This window comes from Loxodonta africana, chromosome 6, assembly GCF_030014295.1.
Source record: "Loxodonta africana isolate mLoxAfr1 chromosome 6, mLoxAfr1.hap2, whole genome shotgun sequence".
Lineage (NCBI taxonomy): Eukaryota > Metazoa > Chordata > Mammalia > Proboscidea > Elephantidae > Loxodonta > Loxodonta africana.
Window position 1 is genome coordinate 31,251,209 of NC_087347.1, and position 22,250 is coordinate 31,273,458.

Here is a 22,250-nt window from a genome sequence, read left to right on the forward strand (position 1 = left end):
TGCATCCGGTGCAGGTGACATGTTCTCTAAGGTGTGGATAGGCAATTAATTTCATGAAGAGTAGGAGGTGTAGGTTTAACTTTTTTGTTTTTTTTTTTCCATTGGGGCATTATCTGATTGACAGTCATTCTGCCTGGAGTGTGGACTTCATGCAACAAGCAGCAACTGGATGTTACTATAAATAAGCAAAACCCACTGAAGATCCTGAACTGGGTCCTGGGTTTGGAGGAAGGCTTGGTTGAGAAGAACCTCTTGGTCAAAAATTAACTGAAGGGAAGAATTTCAGCAGGAAGAGAAGAACTGTGGCTTTCTTACCCCAACCCTCACAAAAGCTATGCCTTGAAAAGGCTCCCGACTCATTGCCAGACAGCAAGTTGGATAGGATACCAATTCTTGTGTTGTGGAGCGGAGGAAAAGAGAGGAATTATTTTGTTCGGGGTATTTAAAGGATGGCTTCCCAGCTACATCAGCTTCGGGTCCTGGTCTGGAAAAATTGGCTAGGTGTCAAAAGGCAGCCGGTAAGTAAAAGAAAAAGGCTGGGGGTGCTGAAGCAATACTCCTAGGGTAACCGAAAATGTGATGTTAATGAGAGGTAAAAAGAGAAGAGATTTTTGGCCTTTTCTAAAGCAGGAAGTAAGTTATTTAGAATTCATCCCTGCTTTTCTGTCTTATAGCTATTGGGGCGAGTCTAAACGTGCCCCAAAAGCAGCCTCTTGATTTCAGTATATTAAAAGAGTAAACCAGGACATGCCCTGGGCAAAGAAAAGGATGCACCTTGTTACTGGTTGAAATGTAACTAGTGTTGAATTCTGGGCTCAGGCCAAAATGCTCTCAGAACGTTTCTTAATGAATTTTGTTAAATATGGGATGATGGAAAGCCAAGTATCAGATCAAAGATACAATGAACAGGGGGAAATGTAGTTGGAAACTGAAAAGGATAGGTCGAAAACCAAGTTATAGAATGGAAATATTTTGTAAGGAAAGGGCATGAAGAAATTTTAATACGTAAAAATAATTTACTAGAAATGTCAAACAAGAGTCAATGTATGTGCCTTGCTTCAAAAGTATGGCTTAATCACTTTAATGCTACAACCTGTGTTCTCTTTGTTCATTGTAACATCTTTTCTGTGCCCTTACACTGATGTTTGCTGTATAAATCACAAAGCCAGTTATTATATCCTCCCCAGAAAGGATCCCAGGAGAGTGAGGAAGGTATTAACTTCTGTTGGTGGGTTGCCACAGATTCAGAACAATGTTTGAAAACCAGGGAAATCTGAATAGGCACTCAACATACTTCATTTTAGAGCGCTAATTCCCAGCCTCAAATGAATAATATAAAATTATGCAAATGATATGCATCTTGGAAACTAATGTTTTATCATATGCACCTTATCTCACTCTGGGCTTGCCTGTAGTTCCTGACACCTTATTTACTTGCTTTGATGTATATATTTAGAGAGCAAACTCAATGTTCACTTACCTTTGTCAATTTGGGGGGTAGGGTTCAAAACCATAAAACATTATGTGATTGCATGGGTATGGGGTTTGGACTTAAAATTATAATACTGTTAATATTTTTGTTTTATTTTTTTAATTTTATTGTGCTTTAGGTGAAAATGTACAGCTCAAGTTAGTTTCTCATTCAAAAATTTATACATATATTGTTTTGTGTCATGGGTTGCAATCCTCACAATGTGACAGCACCCTCCCCCTTTCCACCCCAGGTTCCCAATGTCCATTTGTCCAGTCCATGTCCCTTCCTGCCTTCTTGTTTCGCTTTTGGGCAAGAGTTGCCCATTTGGTCTCTTACATTTGATTGAACTAAGAAGCACATTCCTCACGTGTGTTATTGTTTGTTTGATAGGGTTGTCTAGTCTTTATCTGAAAAGTGGGCTTCAGGAGTGGTTTCAGTCCTAAGTTAGCAGAGTATCTCGGGGCCATAGTCTAGGGGGTTCCTGCAGTCTCTGTCAGACCAGTAAGTCTGATTTTTTTCATGAATTTGAATTTTGTTCTACATTCTTCTCCTCCTCTGTCTGGTAATCCGTTGTGATCCCTATCAGAGCAGTTGGTGATGGTAGCCGGGCACCATCTAGTTCTGGCTTAGGTTGGTGGTGGCTCTAGTTCTTGTAGCCCTTTAGTCCTTTGGACTAATATTTCCTTATGTCCTTAGTTTTCTGCATTCCATTTTGATCCAGACAGGATGGGACCAGACAGGATGGTATCTTAGATGGCTGCTTACAAGCTTTTAAGACCTCAGATGCTACTCACCAAAGTAGGATGTAGAACATTTTCTTTATGAGCTGTTATGCCAATTGACCTAGATGTCCTCTAAGATTATGGTCGCCAGTCCTCAGCAGCTCTGTCCCTCAATGTGTTTGGATGGTCAAGTTGTTCTGACTTCCCCTATATAGTGTGTTGTCTTTCCCTTCACCAAAGTTAACACTTGTCTACTATCTAGTTAGTGATTTCCCCTCCCCACCCTTTCCGTAGCTCATAACAATCACATTTTTTTTTTTTTTTCTGTGTGTAAACCTTTTCTTGGGATTTTATAGTACTGGTCTCTTATGATATTTGTCCTTTTGTGATTGACTTGTTTCACTCAGCATAATGCCGTCCAGATGCATCCAAGTTGTGAAAAGTTTTGAAGAATCATCATTGTTCTTTATTGTTCTGTAGTAATCCAGTGTGCATATGTATCAAAATTTGTTTATCTATTCATCTGTTGATGGGTGCTTAGGTTGTTTCCATCTTTTTGCTCTCGTAAATAATGCTGCAATGAACATGGGTGTGCATATGTCTATTTCTGTGACGGCTCTTATTTCTCTAGGGATTGCTGGATCATATGGTATTTCTATTTCTAGCTTTTTTAAGGAGGTGCTTTATTGTTTTCCATTATTTGTTTTTTAACTGGAACAAACACAAAATAAAAACTTCCAATAATCATTATGTGGTAGGTTCTGTGTGTAATGATAGTGAGGATGGCACAAAACTGGGCAGTGTTTCATTCTGTTGTATATAGGGTATTTATGAGCTGGAACCAACTCGATGGCACCTAACAACAACAGGTTCTGTGTGGATTTAAGCAAGGAAAGCATTCTGGGTAGGTGGATGGGATCAGAGGACAAGTTAGGCTTCTGGCTCTGCTCCTCACTGGCTACATGACTTAAGTTAAAACACACACACACACCAAACCCATTGCCATTAAGTCAATACTAACTCATAACAACAGTATAGGGCAGAATAGAACTGCCCCATAGGGTTTCCAAAGCTATAAAACTGTACAGGAACAGACTGCCACATCTTTCTCCCTCCAATGACTTGAGTAATATACCACAATTTCTCTGAGCACTGGTTTTCCCATTTGAACAATGAGCATGTTGTTGTGTTAGGTGATGTCGAATTGGTTCTGACTCATAGCAGCCCTATGTGCAACAGAAAGAAACACTGCCCAGTCCTGTACCATCCTCACAATTGTTGTTATGCTTGAGCCCATTGTTGCAGCCACTGTGTCAATCTGTCTCGTTGAGGACCTTCTTCTTTTACCTGACCCTCTACTTTAACAAACATGATGTCCTTCTCCAGAGACTAGTCCTTCCTGATAACATGTCCAAAATAAATGAGACGAAGTCTTGCTGTCCTTGCTTCTAGTGACCATTCTGGCTGTACTTCTTCCAAAAGATATCTGTTTGTTCTTCTGGTGGTCCATGGTATGTTCAATATTTTTTGCCAACACCATGATTCAAAAGCCTCATTTCTGAGATTGAAAACACTATGGCTTGGATCAGGCACACCTTAGTCCTCAAAGTGTCATCTTTGCTTTTCAACACTTTAGAGAGGTCTTTTGAGGCAGATTTATCCAATGCAATGCATAGTTTAATTTCTTCACTGCTACTTCCATGGATGTTGATTGTGGATCCCAGAAAACGAAATCCTTCAAAACTTCAATCTTTTCTCTGTTTATCATAATGTTGCTTATTGCTCCAGTTGTAAGGTTTTTTGTATTCTTTATGTCAAGATGTAATAAATACTGAAGGCTGTGGTCTTTAATCTTCATCAATAAGTGCTTCAAGTCCTCTTTTCTTTCAGTAAACAAGGTTGTGTCATCTGCATATTGGAGGTTGTTAATGAGTCTTCCTCCAATCCTAATGAGGTGTTCTTTTTCATATAGTCCAGTTTCTCTGATAATTTTATCAGCATACAGGCTGAATAAGTAAGGTGAAAGGCTACAACCCCGATGAATAACTTTCTTGACTTTAAACCTCACAGTATTCCCTTGTTCTGTTTGAACGGCTGCCTCTTGGTCTATGTACACGTTCCTCATGAGCAGAGTTAAGTGTTCTGAAATTCCCATTCTTCCCACATTTATCTATAACTTGTTATGATCCAGACAGTCGAATGCCTTTGCATAGTCAATAAAACACAGGTAAAAATCTTTCTGGTATTCTCTGCTTTCAGCCATGATCCATCTGACATCAGCAATGATATCCCTTGCTCCATGTCCTCTCCTGAATCCAGTTTGAATTTCTGGCAGTTCCCTGTTGATGTGCTGCTACAACAGCTTTTGAATAATCTTCAGCAAAATTTTACTCGTGTGTGATATTAATGATATTGTCCAATAATATCTGCATTCCATTGGATCACCCTTCTTTGGAATAGGTACAAATATGGATCTCTTCCAGTTGGTTGGCCAAGTAGCTGTCTTCCAAATTTCTTCCCACAGGCGAGTAAGCGACTCCAGCGCTACATCCATTTGTTGAAACATCTCAATTGGTATTCCCTCAATTCATGGACCCTGTTTTTCACCAATTTGCTCAGTGCAGCTTGGACCTCTCCCTTCAGTACCATCAGTTCTTGATCATATGCTACCTCCTGAAAAGGTTGAACATCAGCAAATTCTTCTGGGTACAGTGACTCTGTGTATTCCTTCCACCTTCCTACATCATTTAATATTTTCCCCATTGGATCCTTCAGCATTGCAACTTGAGGTTTGAATTTTTTCTTCAGTTCTTTCGGCTTGAGAAATGCCATATCTAATTCATAGGGTGGAAAGAGCAAAATGCGCAAATGTTTTTCAAAGTGCTTTGTAATTGGTGGCGCTCTTGGCAAATAGACTATTGAGGAGTTTGGGGCAATGTGTGTGTCATATTTTATTCAAATAGCTGTTGAAAGGAAACCCAGGAGAAGGGGATATTGGCAAGAGGAAGAAATTTATATAAAGTTCTTAAGTCCTTTATCTATTGAATAGAAATTCAAAAGGAGAAGGAAGGACAATCTTAATTGGAGGGTGAGGACAAAGAAAGATACATTGCCTTCATCATATTTTTATCTAGAGCCAGCTCAATCTTTTGGCATTGGAAAGAAAACTTGAGAACACAGATGGAAAGGATATATCTGTGTGGCAGTGTTAAATAAGAGGGAGGAATGAGAAATCAAGAGGTTGGAAAGTTAGAATTAAAGATCTAAAAGGTGAGAGGATTTTTAAAAAATGTGAAAAGACAAAATACAGACAAATTAGAAGACAGGGAATGCAAAAAGAAGGTGTGCATAAATTGAGAAGAGGACATAGTCTTTATGTAGTGACTGGAATATGTCATCCATGAAGCAATCATTTAAGGCGCAAGTATTTTTAGTCTATATGTTTATAATTGCTCCCAAAATTGTTGTTGTTGTTATGTGCAGTCGAGTCAGTTCCGACTCATAGCGACCCTATGCACAACAGAACAAAACACTGCCTGGTCCTGAGCCATCCTTACAATCGTTGTTACGCTTGAGCTCATTGTTGCAGCAACTGTGTCGATCCACCTCGTTGAGGGTCTTCCTTTTTTCTGCTGACTCTGTACTCTGCCAAGCATGATGTCCTTCTCCAGGGACTGATCCCTCCTGGCAACATGTCCAAAGTATGTAAGACATAGTCTCCCAATCCTTGCCTTTAAGGAGCATTCTGGATGCACTTCTTCCAAGAAAGATTTGTTTGTTCTTTTGGCAGTCCATGGTATGTTCAATATTACATCACCAACACCACAATTCAAAGGCATCAACTCTTCTTTGGTCTTCCTTATTCATTGTCCAGCTTTCACATGCATATGATGCGACTGAAAATACCATGGCTTAGGTCAGGCACACCTTAGTCCTCAGGGTGACATCTTTGCTACTCAACACCTTGAAGAGGTCCTTTGCAGCAGATTTACCCAATGCAATGCATCTTTTGATTTCTTGACTGCTGCTTCCATGGCTGTTGATTGTGGATCCAAGTAAAATGAAATCCTTGACAACTTCAATCTTTTGTCCGTTTATCATGATGTTGCTCATTGGTCCAGTCGTGAGGATTTTTTTTTTTTTTATGTTGAGGTATAATCCATACTGAAGGCTGTGGTCTTTGATCTTCATTAGTAAGTGCTTCAAGCCCTCTTCACTTTCAGCAAGCAAGGTTGTGTCATCTGCATAACGCAGGTTGTTAATGAGTCTTTCTCCAATCCTGATGCCCCGTTCTCCTTCATATAGTCCAGCTTCTCAGATTATTTGTTCAGCATACAGATTAAATAGGTATGGTGAAAGAATAGAACCCTGCCGCACACCTTTCCTGACTTTAAACCAGTCAGTATCCCCTTGTTCTGTCTGAACAACTGCCTCTTGATCTATGTAAAGGTTCCTCATGAGCACAATTAAGTGTTCTGTTCTGGAATTCCCATTCTTCGCAGTGTTATCCATAGTTGTTATGATCCACACCGTCGAATGCCTTTGCATAGTCAATAAAACACGACTCAAAATGAGAAGAAACAGCTGCAAACATCCATTAATAATCGGAACCTAGAATGTACAAAGTATGAATCTAGGAAAATTGGAAATCATCAAAAATGGAATGGAATACATAAACATTGATATCCTAGGCATTAGTGAGCTGAAATGGACTGGTATTGGCCATTTTGAATTGGGCAATCATATAGTCTACTATGCTGGGTATGACAACTCAAAGAGGAACGGTGTTGCATTCATTGTCAAAAAGAATGTTTCAAGATCTATCCTGAAGCACAATGCTGTCAGTGATAAGATAATATCCATACGCCTACAAGGAAGACCAGTTAATACGACTATTATTCAAATTTACGCACCAACCACTAGGGCCAAAGATGAAGAAATAGAAGTTTTTATCAGCTGCTACAGTCTGAAACTGATCGAACATGCAATCGAGATGCATTGATAATTACTGGCAATTGGAATGCGAAAGTTGGAAACAAAGAAGAAGGATCAGTAGTTGGAAAATATGGCCTTGGTGATAGAAATAATGCCAGAGATCAAATGACAGAATTTTGCAAGACCAACGACTTCTTCATTGCAAATATCTTCTTTCACCAACATAAACGGCAACTATACACATGGACCTCGCCAGATGGAACACACAGAAATCAAATTGACTACATGTGCGGAAAGAGACGATGGAAAAGCTCAATATCATCAGTCAGAACAAGGCCAGGGGCCGACTGTGGAACAGACCATCAATTGCTCATACGCAAGTTCAAGCTGAAACTGAAGAAAATTAGAGCAAGTCCACAAGAGCCAAAATACGACCTTGAGCATATCCCACCTGAATTCAGAGACCATCTGAAGAATAGATTTGATGCATGGAACACTAGCAACCACGGACCAAACGAGTTGTAGAATGACATCAAGGACATCATCCATGAAGAAAGCAAGAGGTCACTGAAAAGACAGGAAAGAAAGAAAAGACTAAGATGGATGTCAGAGGAGACTCTGAAACTTGCTCTTGAGCATCGAGCAGCTAAAGCAAAAGGAAGAATTGATGAAGTAAAAGAACTGAACAGAAGATTTCAAAGGGACACTCGAGAAGACAAAGTAAAGTATTATAATGACATGTGCAAAGAGCTGGAGATGGAAAACCAAAAGGGGAGAACACGCTCGGCGTTTCTCAAGCTGAAAGAACTGAAGAAAAAAATTCAAGTCTTGAGTTGCAATAGTGAAGGATTCCATGGGGAAAATATTAAATGATGCAGGAAGCATCAAAAGAAGATGGAAGAAATACACAGATTCATTATACCAAAAAGAATTAGTGGATATTCAACCATTTCAAGAGGTGGCGTATGATCAGGAACCAATGGTAGTGAAGGAAGAAGTCCACGCTGCTCTGAAGGCATTGGTGAAAAACAAGTCTCCAGGAATTGATGGAATATCAAATGAGATGTTTCAACAAACAGATGCAGTGCTGGAGGTGCTCACTCATCTATGCCAAGAAATATGGAAGACAGCTTCCTGGCCAACTGACTGGAAGAGATCCATATTTATGCCTATTCCCAAGAAAGGTGATCCAACCGAATGTGGAAATTATAGAACAATATCATTAAAATATCACACATAAGCAAAATTTTGCTGAAGGACATTCAAAAACGGCTACAGCAGTATATCGACAGGGAACTGCCAGAAATTCAGGCCGGCTTCAGAAGAGGACGTGGAAGCAGGGATATCATTGCTGATGTAAGATGGATCCTCACTGAAAGCAGAGAATACCAGAAGGATGTGAAAAAAAAAAAAAACAAAACAAAACCCACTGCCGTCGAGTCGATTCCGACTCATAGTGACTGTATTGGACAGAGTAGAACTGCCCCACAAAGCTTCCAAGGAGTACCTGGTGGATTCGAACTGCTGACCTTTTGCTCAGCAGCCATAGCACTTAACCACTATGCCACCGAAGGATGTTTACCTGTGTTTTGTTGACTATGCAAAGGCATTTGAATGTGTGGATCATAACAAACTATGGATAACCCTGCGAAGAATGCTCCCAAAATAGTACTTTTAAAATATCTCTTATACTCAGATGTTTTAGTCATTTAGTGCTGCTATAACAGAAATACCACAAGTGGGTGGTTTTAACAAAGAGAAATTTATTTCCTCATAGAAAAGTAGGCTAAAGGTCCCAATTCAGGGTGTCAGCTCCAGGGGAAGGCTTTCTCTATCTCTCTCAGTGCTAGAGGAAGTTCTTTGTCCTCAAACTTCCCCTGGCTGAGGAGTTTCTCAGGTGCAGGGACCCCGGGTCCAAAGAATGTGCTCTGCTTCAGGCACTGCTTTCTTGGTGGTATGAGGTCCCTCTGTCTCTCTGCTCGCTTCTCTCTTTTATATCTCAAGAGATTGCCTCAAGACACAATCCAGTCTTGTAGACTGAGTCCTGGCTCACTTACACAGTTGCCACCCATCTTCCCTCACTGACATCATCGAGGCAGGATTTACAACATACAGGAAAATCACAGGATACTGGGAGTCATGGCCCAGCCAAATTGATACACATTTTTTGAGGGACATAATTCAATCCATTACACCAGGAAACTAGAAATTAAGTTGTGAGTTGCTAGAACTGTATAATGCTTGTTGAATGGTAAGGGAGAAAAAAAAAAATGCCAGTATCACCACCACAATGACCTCTACCACTTTGCTTTTAAAACAAAAGGTGGTGAGGAGAGTCTATAGAGGAAAACATTAGGAATCTCTTGATGGAGAAACAAATAAGATACAAGAAAAAGAAATCAAATAGAGATACGGTAAAAATATTGTCAGATTGGGAATTACTAATTAAATGTACTTACTATAAAAATATATGGTGGGATAGAAAGTGAGAAAAGATTACAAACAGCTATAAAAAATAAAACAAAACCTGTTGCCATCGAGTCAATTCCAGAGTTCCCAAGGAACACCTGGTGAATTGGAACTGCCAACGTTTTGGTTAGCAGCCATAGCACTTAACCACTATGTCACCATAGTTTCCACAAACAGCTACACAGCCTGACAAATAAAATGACAATGAGATAAGCCAAATGCTGAATTTTATTGCAAGAAAGAGAAGGCACCATCCCTAATTTTTGAGGTACCCAGAAAAACCCAGTGCCGTCGAGTCGATTCCGACTCATAATCTCCCTCAAAATTGTTCTTGGAGCCTCTTTCTTTTTTGTAAAATTAAATATCGAAATTTTACAATATTTGGGATTATCTAACTGCCTTAATTTACAGTCCCAGGGGGCTCAAGGGACTTGTCCAAGGCCAGACCGTAAATTTAAGGACTCAAAATCAGACTTTCGCAACTATGGGCCTATTCTCTCCATTACCTCCTGCTGCTTTTTTATTGCTTCTGAGTTAAGTTCTCTTTTCCAACATTCTGTGATCCCTGCTTAGAGTTTAGCCCACTAAGGAAGAGACCCTATAGCTGCTTAGGAGGCCTTAGAGACCACTGTATTTAAAATACTAGTGGCAATTTCAATTCTCTATTATGTTGCAAAAAATGAGTACTAAAGGGAAGCTAAGAAAATACATTAAATACCAACAGAACTGTTAGGTACTATAGATAATTGCAGTTGCTACCCTGCTGGGTTTGTAATTTAACTCTAAAAATAATGGAGAAACAGGGATACGTTCCACTGGAGGTGGTTAGCAACAGAGAGGTTCACCTAATGAGACGCTAGTTAAGGATGGCGGGAAACAGCCCTGGGACAGCAAAGAGGCTGCAGGTTGAAAGACTAGATAGTGCAAGAGAAGAGTTCATCTTCCATTAAGAAGAGGGGTCCTAAACAGGCATATCAAGAGTGGCCTCAAATCTCTATAGAAGTGGAATCTGATTCCAGACTCCTAAGCTCAAGAAGACCACTTAACTTCAGTTGTTTATTTCCCAGTGTAATTCTACACCCAATGGATCAAGCTTTACCTCAATCTATGACAGAACTAGCTCTTCTATCACAGACCTTCCCACAACTTGCTAAACTTCTGATACTTTGGATTAAGTTTGACACCCTCCCCCCATCTCCACCTTGCTCCTATAACTTCCTCTCACATGCCTAGAAAAAGAGGAAGCCTTAGCTTCAAAATGTTGGAGCAGGTTGGTTTATGCTTTAAAGAGAATTTTTAGATTAAAACTACTTAGTATTAAACCCTAATCCCAAATTTAATTCTAAATCAACTTAACATAAATTAAAAACCCAAAACCAAACTTGTTGCTGTCAAGTCGATTCCAACTCTTAGCAATTCTGCAGGACAGAGTAGAACTGCCCCACATGGTTTCCAAGACTGGAATCCTTATGGGAGCAGACTGCCACATCTTTCTTCCATGGAGCGGTTGGTGTGTTTGAACCGCTGACCTTTTGGTTAGCAGCTGAATGCTTGACCGCTGTGCCACCAGGGTTCCTTTAACACAAATTAGGTCCTGCACAATTAACTCAGCTATGTGCTCACGTGTTCCAGGATCTTTTACTTCTCCTGGATCTAAGCCATTTATTCTCTTACTCTCTTTAATTGCTCACAAAGTTTAGATCTACTTGTTAATTATGGTGCCTGGCACATAGCAGGCATGCAGGTTCCATTAATTTAATCAATCAATAAAAAAAATGGAATAAAGATGTTTCAGATATGAGAGCAATAGAGTAAGATATTGACTTAAAATCAAAGAAAAATGTATTGTTTCCACATACATCATAGAAAATTTATCAATATCTAAAATTTATTATACTCTCTAAGTGCAAACTTGAGAAGACTTGCTTGATCCCAGTTGCTGAGGGGTCATTTATATGGGTGGCAGTTTTGTATAGCAGAAAGCCCAATTAACTCTAAACCACTTTTATTTCCTCATTTTGGGGCTCAAATCCTCTTGTGACCATCATGCTACAGTCACTCTTGACTTATAAGACAACACAAAAAGAAAGGAATGGAAGAGGAAGAAAGAGACAGTCTACAGGCAGTCCCTGGGTTATGAATATCTGAGTTATGTCATTGTTATGTGTATTTACCCTCACTTTGAAATGATTGAGCCATCTCCTACTGGCAACAAATTCTTCATCTCAGTCACCTTCACTTGCTGCATGTGCATCATTTAAATCATTGAAAAGGCTTCGAGCCTTTTCTTGCACTAACCCAAAACCAAACCAAACCCACTGCCGTCGAGTCGATTCCGACTCAGAGCGACCCTATAGAAGAGAGTAGAACTGCCCCGTTGAATTTCCAAGGCATGCCTGGCAGATTCGAACTGCTAAAGTCTTGGTTAGCAGCCATAGCGCTTAACCACTACGCCACCAGGGTTTCCTTCTTGCACTAAAAAAAAAAAAGTAAGGCTAAATAAGAACTGTATGTACCTGTTCCGGCTTACCTATGTATTCTTAAAGACACACTCAGGAATGGATCTCGTTTGTAATCCGGGGACTGCCTGTATTTTATTTATAGAAGGTTGGCCAACTTTTGTTTACAAATTTGTAATAAAAAGTTATGATTCATGGTTATATGAGGACTTTAAATTGACTGCCAGTGCTCTTACAGACTGAACTAATAAAAGTATCATATTTAGATCAAAGAGAGCTAATACTCTGTTTTGTAGTGGTTGGGCTGTATAGTTTAATGGTTAACTGTACAGGTGCTAAAGCCAGGCTCCCTAGGTTCAAAGACCAACTCCACCACTTGGTGGCTGATGAAAAGAGGATATTTGCTCTCTCTAAGATTCTATTTTCCCATGTATAAGAGGGAATCAGGGTATTGTGTTAAATGAGATCATATAACATTCTAAACAGTCAATAAATGTTAGCTATTATTCTGAATACTATTTTCAATACTAATACTATTTATAAGAAGACTACTTGACAAGTAGAATTTATCCTGAGGAAGATATTTTGAAATTGTATTTAACAAAGAATTGTTGAAGGAAGTATCAATTTGTCTCTTCTCAAATACTTGTAGGGTTTTCACGTGGAAGAAAAGACCAAACTAAGAAAAATGAGTAGTAGTCACAGGCAGGAAGATTCCACCTTAACATATGCAAAAATAGATAATATGGGTTACCAAATAATGAAGAAATCTTGTAAATTTTTTAGAAGTATTCAAGTAGTGACTGGATAACATATGGCAGAGATGTTTTCCCTAACTCTCCATGTGCCAGTCCTTTTGGACTTATTTTTCCTCCTGGAATATTCCACACTCTTTTCCACCTGTGTGTGATTCTTCCCCCATGTTTCCTCTGCTTGAAAGACTCCCACTTCCTTCTCACAGTCTGTCTAACACTCATATGCCTTTCTTCTGCTTGACCCTTTTTCATCTTTCAAGTCTTAGACTCAGTTAGGTCCTCTTGCTTTATTTTCCTTTCATACCCTTGACTTCCTATGTCATAGCATTATCCATTACTTTCTGTTGTAATTATTATTTTAATGTCTCCTTTCCTCTAAAGACTGAAACTTTAATTGCTCTATCCCCAGTGCCTGGTAGATAGTAGTTGCTCAAGAAATTTTGGTTGTACTAATGAATGAATAAAGTTTACAGAAATGATTACTGTATGTGTATTTAACTTTGAGTTTCCTCATGAATCTCCAACTCTATGATTCCATAAGGGGAAATGGAGATTCTTTATCCTAACAATTTACTTTTTTTTTTCAGAGTTAGGCAAAAGATCCCCACTGAAATTTGAAAATTGTACCAAAATTCAGTATCATTCATTTCTGATATAGTCAGTTCCAAACCACGCTAGTGCAAGGGGCACAAACTCAAATGTTTGTGGGGGCAATACAGGAAATGTAACTGCATGAAGTGGATCAGGCACAAGACAGTAGGAAATAGTGGAGTCTTACGTGTTACAGGGTAGAGCTGCTCCATAAGGTTTTGTTGGCTGTAATTTTTATGGAAGGAGTTTGCCAGGCCTTTTCTTCCATGGAGCCTTCCATGGGTGGATTCAAACTACCAATGTTTGGGTTAACAGTTGATCACAAACTGCTTTCACCACTCAGACTAGAAAATCCTATGGAGCAGTTCTCCTTTGTAACGCATGGGCTTGCTGTGGGTCAGATGCGACTCAATAGCAATGTGTGTGTGTGTGTTTTTTTTTTTCCCCATGATGAACTGGAGTGTGTCTAAAGGCGTTGAAATTCCATTAACAGCAACAACAAGAGAAGCCAAAGAAATATGTGTACCGTAAAGAGAACACCTCCATGATTCTAATCTGGCCTGTCCACTACTGGTCTGGGATCTCTGCTTTATTCATAAAGCCCCCAAACTATGTTTTAAAGTGGTTTCCTCAAATTTTTTTTTAAATAGGAAATCTTTTTCATTTAAAATTTATCTGTTTGACTTTCTTGTTTACCTTTCAATGAAAAAGATAATGAAATAATGATAAAAATGTTAGGCGCAAATAGAATCAGATGAATAGCAGGAGTTGGAAAAAAGGGTTCTGACTTGGTATTGGGGACGTGAACGTTCTAAAGTGAAAATTCTGCACTTAGCCCAGGTTTTTCAGATAATTAGGAGATTTGTGAGGTTTTTAAAGGTTTGAAAGAGTAGCTAAGATAGAGGCAAATGTTTCTAGGTAATTCAGTTTTGCTAATGGTACTACAGATCAGCGCTAAATGAAACTTTTGTAGTGAAATTACATCCGATTCATTCAATGAATTGCTTAAGATTTCAACTTGTGATATCGCACGATGACTTCACTAAGTGCAAAGTCATTGAGATGTGTCTGTCATGGTGATTCTCCAGAACTGACCACCTGCACACAGCAGGACAGGGTTCCTGGACATGAAGCATGTTTGTTTCTGTCTCTTTTCCTGGCCCTTTGTCCTTTCTCTTCTGTTTCCTTTTTAAATTGGTTCTGGATTTTCATAAAGAAATGCAGAGATCTTCCTTTCTTTTCAGAGATCTTTGAAAACAATTTCTCAAACTTTTTATTTTGAAACAATTTCAGAGTAAAAGCTGCAAGAACATTACAAAAAAACTTTTTCGAGCCATTTGAGAGTGATGTCCAACTACCCTGAATACTTTAGTGTTCATTTTCTACAAATGAGAACATTCTCCTAAGTAACCCAATACCACCATCAGATACTCAGAACACATCCAAGTTTTACCAGTTATTCCAATAATGTCCTGTCTTAACAAAAGGATTTAGTTTTGAATCATATGCTGCATCTAGTTTGCATGTCTCTAGCATCCTTCAGTTTGTAATAGTTTCTCAGTCTTTCCTTGACTTCATGACCTTGACACTTTTCAGAGTCAAGACCAGTTATTTTGTAGAGTATCTGCTGTCTCCTTAGCCTTAGACTCAAGTTATCCACCTTTGGCAGGAACGCTGCAGAAGTGATACTGTGTTCTTATTCCATCCTATCAGGCAGTCCACAATGCCAATTTGTGCCCTTTTTTGGGGGCAGGAGGGATATTTTGAGACTCCGTACACCTTCCTTTCCTCATTAAACTTTAAATCATTTATTTGTTTGCTTATATATTTATTTGTATCTGCATGGACTCATGGATTCCTAGTTTATTTAGTTAAATATAATCTCTTATTACCATAATGCATTTTGATGCTTCAATTGTCCCAGATTTGACCAGTTGGAACCTCTTCAGGCTGGTACCTGAGTCCTTTTGACAAGTCGTCATCATTCTCCAACATTCTCTGAGCAGCTTATCTATTGTCTCCCACCTCTTTCTTTCTCTTCCTCTCCTGTCTCTCTGTCTCTTTTCCTCTCTTTCTCTATCTTCTACATATATTCTTCAGCTTTGTCCAGGCTTGGAGGCAATGACACTCAATAGCAATGAGCACACCTAGTGTCCAGATGGCCATTAAAAGAAACCAACATTTCTTAGACTAGTGGTAGATTTCAATGCTGAGGCAGGGAAGATACACAATGAGGCTGAAACAACTTGTGGAAGCAGAAAGTAAAAAATGAGGTATGTACTAATTATCCACACACATACATTTTTATGTGCGTGTGCATATGTGTGTGTGTATTTTATGCCTGTTTATACATTTCAAAAACTAGAAGTTTATGCCCATAACTTTACTTCTAATCTACCATTGCAGAGTTCATTTTTGTTTCCTCCTTTTCAAAGTTTATAATTCCCCCTGTGGATAGCAAAAAACTTGACTTCTATTATTCTCAGGATGTTTACTTATTTGTTTAAACTCTTGTATGAAATCAATCACCTGCCAATGCCTCTGCCCCTCCCCCTGCACAGATACCCTCTTCACCCCACTTGGGCTCTGACACCGCGTACCTGCCCACCACACTGCAGGTGTCCTCTTCACCCAGCTAGAGTTCTACCTCCCTTACCAGGACCCTGCGGCTCCCCTGGTCCCAGCAGGAACGCTTACTTTGCTGGGCCCTACCTACCTAAGGACTTTTAGACTCAATTTTTCAGGAAGAAAAGGGGAAAAGAAAGTGAACAGAATGAGACATCTGAGTAAAAAATAAACCCTGGAGAAATAAAGGGAGGCAACTGCCATGACCTACTGAGCAATTGCAAACTCTTCAGTGTGTATAAGCTCTTAAATGTGAGGAATGCAGGTGGGATGGAATGCAAACGAGGTCTCAAGGCAAGAGTGAGATACTTAAAATACTAGTAAAAATACTCAGTTTTAAAAAACTACTTTCTCCAAAGTTTTCAAGTAGCCCCTACATCTGTATGTGTGAAATCAAATAATAGACCATATCTCCAAACAAACAAAAAGATGTCATGGCTCAGTATTCAGATCCTGGACACTGCATTTGCTTCTAGGTTGTTTGTGATAATAGAATGAGCTGAGAGCAATCCTGCTGCCTATGAAAATTTAAATTTTGTTTATTTCTTGCTTTTGTGATTAACTTCTCAGCCTTAACATTCCCAAGACACAGTGTAGTGGGCTTTGTATTTACCATTCCTCTAAAACGCACTGTGTGGAAATGTTCTCCAAACTTCTCTGACCTGAAATCTTGGGTGGAAATCTTGTGAGGGTGGATTTGCTTACGGACTTGCTCTGACTTTTGCCTTTAACGGAGTCTACATTTTCGTAAACTGCTCTGATACAGATTACATTTTGTCTGCATATGAAACATATCTAAAATGGATTTCAAAATTTAGCAAAGCATCCACATAAAATCATCAGATTAGGTTGATCATCCAAAAGACAACTTACAGATATTCCAAAGCATCTGTCCCTTCTTTGGATGTGGATGTACATTTGTGTTGCTGTCGTTGGTCTTAGTCATGGTAGTCTCATGAGTTTGGCATAGAAAATGAAGAGATGTTAATGAAAGCAGCTATAGGGTGCTAAAAGGAGCCCTGGTGATCCAGTGGCTAAAGCGCTCAGCTACTAACTGAAAGGTCAGCTGTTCATAGCCACTAGCCACACTGTAGGAGAAAGATGTGGCAGTCTGCTTCCGTAAAAATACAGCCTGGGAAACTCTATGGGACAGTTGTACTCTCTCCAATAGGGTTGCTATGAGTTGGAATTGACTCGATGGCAATGGGATGGGGCACTAAGCCTGCTCAGGTGAGCACTTTTTAAAAAGAATAACTGTGACCTCAAATATAAAACCAATATCCAGAAGCATTCATTTTTTTTTACCTTAATTCCATTCATTTTTTTTTTACCTTAATTCTTTATTTAAAAAAAAAAATCAAACCTGTTGCAGTCAAGTCAATTCCAACTCATAGCAACCTTATATGACAGACTAGAACTGCCCCATAGGGTTTCTAAGGAGTGGCTGATGGATTTGAACCGCTGACTTTTTGGTTAGCAGCTGAGCTCTTAACTACTATACCACCAGGGCTCCACACTAATAAAAAAATAGAAATGCTAAATTTCAGTTACAAGCTAGAGAAAATAAAAATGTAATTTTTTTTTTTCTATACAAGTTTAACAATGCCCTGGATTCTATCCAGGTAAAGAAAACCTACATTAGAGAATCTCGAAGCACTTTCCAACAAAAATATTCAGGACTCTATCAACAATCCTGCTAATTTGGTAGGGTGGCATGCATCTAAAATATTCCACGATCTATCAACGATCCTGCTAGTTAGGCAGGGTGGAGTGTGTCTCAGTTTGCTCTACTCAAAGTGTGATCCATGGACCAGCAGCATCTAACTGGGACCTGGCTAGAAATGCAGAATCTCAGGCCCCACCTTGGACAACTGAATTGGAATCTGCATATTTATGAGATCCCCAGGTGATTCTGTAGGCATACCAATGTTTGAGAAACGCTGCTTTCTGTCTGGGTGTTTTCCGGCTCCAAGAAAACTCAGTGCCTTAAAAAAAAAAAAAATAGCATTCCTTAAATCCACAGTCAATTTCTTCCCTTTCTTAAAACTTGTCCTTATACCCAAAGGCCAAGAAGTTGGTGATAGACCTGCCAGCAATGAAAGCAGAGCTGTTGGACACACAGCAGAGGATTTAGAAGAAAATTTAGGAAAGGAGTTACTTAAGGATCAATAATTGAATAGGTTCGGATTATTTTGGAGAAATGAAGAGCCCCAGGCAGACAGTTTAAGATTTGACAGAAGCAAATTGTGTCTAAAAAGCGGTGAGGAAAGAGAACGGGTCTGATTGAGTAACCGGATGGAAACATAGTTTCAAGATTAACTGTATTAAATCCTTTCATTATCATCAGCTTAAACCGATGCCAGCCACTTTTAATGCCTCTGGATCTCAGAATTAAGGCGTTACTCCAGTTCTAGTGCGTTTAGCGTTGAAGTAGGTCCCTTTTGAAATGCACAAAGCTCAGCAGACCGGAGCTGGAGCCTCATTGTTGTGTAGGTTGAGTGTTCTATTAGGTGATGCTCCCTGGATGTATTAGCTTTGTAAACTTTTGCCTTTTTTCCCTTTATTTCTGTGAGATAAGGCTTACAAGCATAATTATGGCTTTCCCGTGTGATAGTTAGGGAGCCCTGATGGGTTTGTTTTGGCTTTTCTGTGTCATGTTTGGAAACCCAGAGGTTCCCCAGGTAACCTAAAGGCACCTGCAATAAATTGTCTACCTGGTTCTCAGTGGCGTACTGTCATGCCATACATCAACGGCGCCAAAGTGCCACTTGCTTCGTTGGTAGCTTATCTTGCCAGATCATATCTCTCAAAGTCCATATTACCAACCGAAATTTTAAACACATTCAATTAGTAAGCATGCATTACAATACCGAAAACACATGCCATCAAAAAAATTTTTTAAAGAAAAATAAAAGTTGGGTAATGAAAGGTTAACTATAGTCAAGGTTTGTTCTATGTGGTCTGGCTTGAGCACTCTAACTACATACCATATGAGTACGGGTTTTTCATGGCTCTGGAGACAATTTTATAGGTGTAGCAAATATTAAGCAGTTAGTGACTTACTAATGGAATCATGTCTACATGAGAGAGAAGCTGCACCTGAACTGCCTTAAAATGAAATCCTCTATAGAAATTTCAGTACAGTATGTATTCTGGGGGCACCTATTTATACCAAACAGTGGAAATACAGGGATGAATAAGACATTGCCTTCAAGGAGCTCAGAAATGCTCGTGGTGTGTGTAGTGGTTAAGAGCTATGGCTGCCAACCACAAAGTCAGCAGTTCTAATCTGCCAGGCACTCCTTGGAAACTATGAGGCAGTTCTACTCTGTCCTTTAGGCTCACTATGAGTCAGAATCGACTCGAAGGCAACAGGTTTTTTTTTTTTTTTTTTTTAAGGAGTTCCCAGTTTAGTTGAGGAGTCAGGCAAGAAAACTGTTGATGATAGTGTGTTAGGTCTATGAGAGAAGCAGATGCAAGATACAGGAGGGTTTTACAGAACTTTTAAGTTCCTGTTTACATTCATTGACTCACTATGTTTTCATTCATTTATTCATGCATGCATTTGTTCAACAACATTTATTGAACCATTACCCAATGTTAGGCATTGTTTTTTATGGCCGAGTGTGGAAAACCAACGATGGAAATGCTAAGATATGGCTTGTTGTTGTTTGTTGTTAGGTGCTGTTGAGTTGATTCTGGCTCATAGGGACCCTATGTACAACAGAATGAAACACTACCTGGTCCTGCACCATCCTCACAATCGTTATTTATGAGCCCTTTGTTGCAGCCACTGTGTCAATCCAACTCATCAAGGGTCTTCCTCTTTTGCACTGACCCTCTACTTTACTAAGCATGATGTCCTTCTCCAGGGACTGGTCCCTCCTGGCCTAAGTTGAAATTACGTTGGATTTTGTATGTCCTGATTAGAGTGTTCTTATCCAACAGACAACTGGGGAACTATAAAATATTTAAGGGAGTGAAAGATCAGATTTCATTTCTAAGATAACCCACTCTTGGAGCAGTCTTGAGAGGCGACTAGAAAGGAAACTTCAGATGACCGTTTCAAGGTTTTAAGCCTGGAAGTCATTCTTGTGTTCACTTAGAGGTCTCTTGCATTCTAAAGATCTCTTGACCCATTCTTATTAAAAATACTTTAAAAAAAAAAAAAAAAAGAGGTTGTCAAATATCCAGATTGTATAGCAATATTATAGTGTGATATGCCTTCTTGTAGTCAGGCTTTTTGTTTCAGCAATATAATTAACATTTTTACTATCTTTATTTTACAGCTTTGGACACTTGTCTTGATTTTATGGCCAGTGATTATCTTCATAATTTTGGCTATTACCCGGACCAAATTTCCTCCAACGGCAAAACCAACTTGTAAGTTAATGAAAACTGTTTGTTTCCCTAACTTTTTGAATTTGAGTTAAAACTTATTTTGGTACAACTTTATAATGTTTCATTGTAAAATTTATTGTTTTGAATAGCGTTTTCATTTGGAAGTGTTTGTATGAATACTTTTTTTCCACGAAGTTTTTTTTTTTTTTTTAACTATCTAGTAAGTTGAACCAGGAATATTTATCTAGAAAATTATGAAGCATATAGGAGCCAGAATATATTTTAATCTCCATTGAAAAAAAATCTTTTTATGATTCATATCATAAATCTCACCATATTATATACCACAGAAACCAGCAGCAATCTCAAGCTAGATGAGAAACCATGCTCATATTTGAGCAATTGAACAAATGGAATCCAGACTACAATAAAAATCTCTCTGCAGGTCTGATAATTGAGTGGCGTAAACGTGCCAATACCTTAAGAGAGGACTGTTTTCCAATTAGTGTTGTTTCAGTTACATCTAGTCGTTGTCAAGTTATAAAATGGGCAAAATGCCCAACTCAGTTCATTATTTTCTTTTGGATCCAGAATGAAAATGCAGAAAGGATTCAAGAAAATTTCTCACAACTGTGGGAGATGGGCTTTTTACCCCCGTTGACTTGGCCAGCGCTTTTGTTTTCTTTCCTTTGGAGCCAGTTTTCTTAGTCAAGGAGGAAAAGCCGGGTCAGATGTTTCTTATTTCAGAAAGCAGATATCTCCTAAAGAGCTTCTTGTAAATCAAATTTCTATAATTCAGATTGTATTTCAGATAAATTATGGTAATTTGCCATATAAAAGAATACGATGTTGATTTTTTTTTTTTTTTTTTTGTAAACAGAATAATGAGCTATGACTTTTTAAAATAAGCCTGGTATTTTTCAATCACTCCGTCAAAGAAATCAAATGAGAGGCAGGGTGGTGTGTACTTGAATCATACACAACAGGGTCGTTCAAAAGAAAATATCACCTCAATTAGGATAAAGCATTTAAGCTCTTGGAGCAAAAATAACTAATTCCTTACATTTGAATAACACCTTATCATTTCTAAAGTACTCTTGCTTAAGTAATTATATAGCGTTGTTGATGAGATTGCATTAGGTTGTTTATTAAAATAACATAATTTTGTTCTCTTCATATGGTTTGTATATAAAGTCTTTATAACCCCATTGTGTACAGTTGGAATTTATGTATTCTTGCATATCTTAAGTAGAATGGATTTCAGAAGTAATGCTTTCAGCACATAAATGGAACAAACATTCTGTGAAATACCACTGAAGAAGCTGTGCTAATTATCAATTTGCCAAAGATAGTGACAGGACTTCCATAGTTTACTTTAACAACTTCTCTTTAGAAATTTCACCAATTTCTTCTCTTTAAGGATTTTTCAGTTATGCACAATTTATCTTATAAACTTCCAAAAGAGGGATATAAAGTCTCTAGACAAATTAGTGCTACCTGATAGCATTTAGAGATTCATGGAGAAAATCACAGAGAACACTTATAATTTCACTAAATTAGAAAGAAAAAAATGAGAAACAACATGGCAGCTGTCTCACAGACTTAAATCTAAAAGACTCTAAAACACAATGCCCAAAAGAAGATGAACAACCATTTTAAAAAAAAAAAAAAAACCATTGCCTTCGAGTCAATTCCAACTCATAGCAACCCTATGGAACAGAGTAGACCTGCCCCATATGATTTCCAAGGCTGTAAATCTTTATGAAAACAGACTGCCACATCTTTCTCTCGCAGAGCAGCTGGCGGGTTCAAACTGCAGACCTTTTGGTTGGCAGATGAGCACTTTAACCACTGCGCCACTAGGGCTCCTTAAACCATT

At 38.8% G+C, this 22,250-nt stretch overlaps 1 protein-coding gene across 1 annotated transcript in view; it reads left to right on the forward strand.

Moving 5' to 3' along the window:
• Window positions 1-230: 230 nt before the first annotated feature.
• Window positions 231-22,250, forward strand: part of ABCA12 (ATP binding cassette subfamily A member 12) — a 189,640-nt gene continuing 167,620 nt past the window's right edge. Inside the window, exons 1-2 of the mRNA XM_003406079.3 lie at window positions 231-518; window positions 20,320-20,413. Coding sequence (XP_003406127.2) covers window positions 450-518; window positions 20,320-20,413 — 163 coding nt within the window. The 5' untranslated portion in view covers window positions 231-449. The remainder of the gene's footprint in view (window positions 519-20,319; window positions 20,414-22,250) is intronic.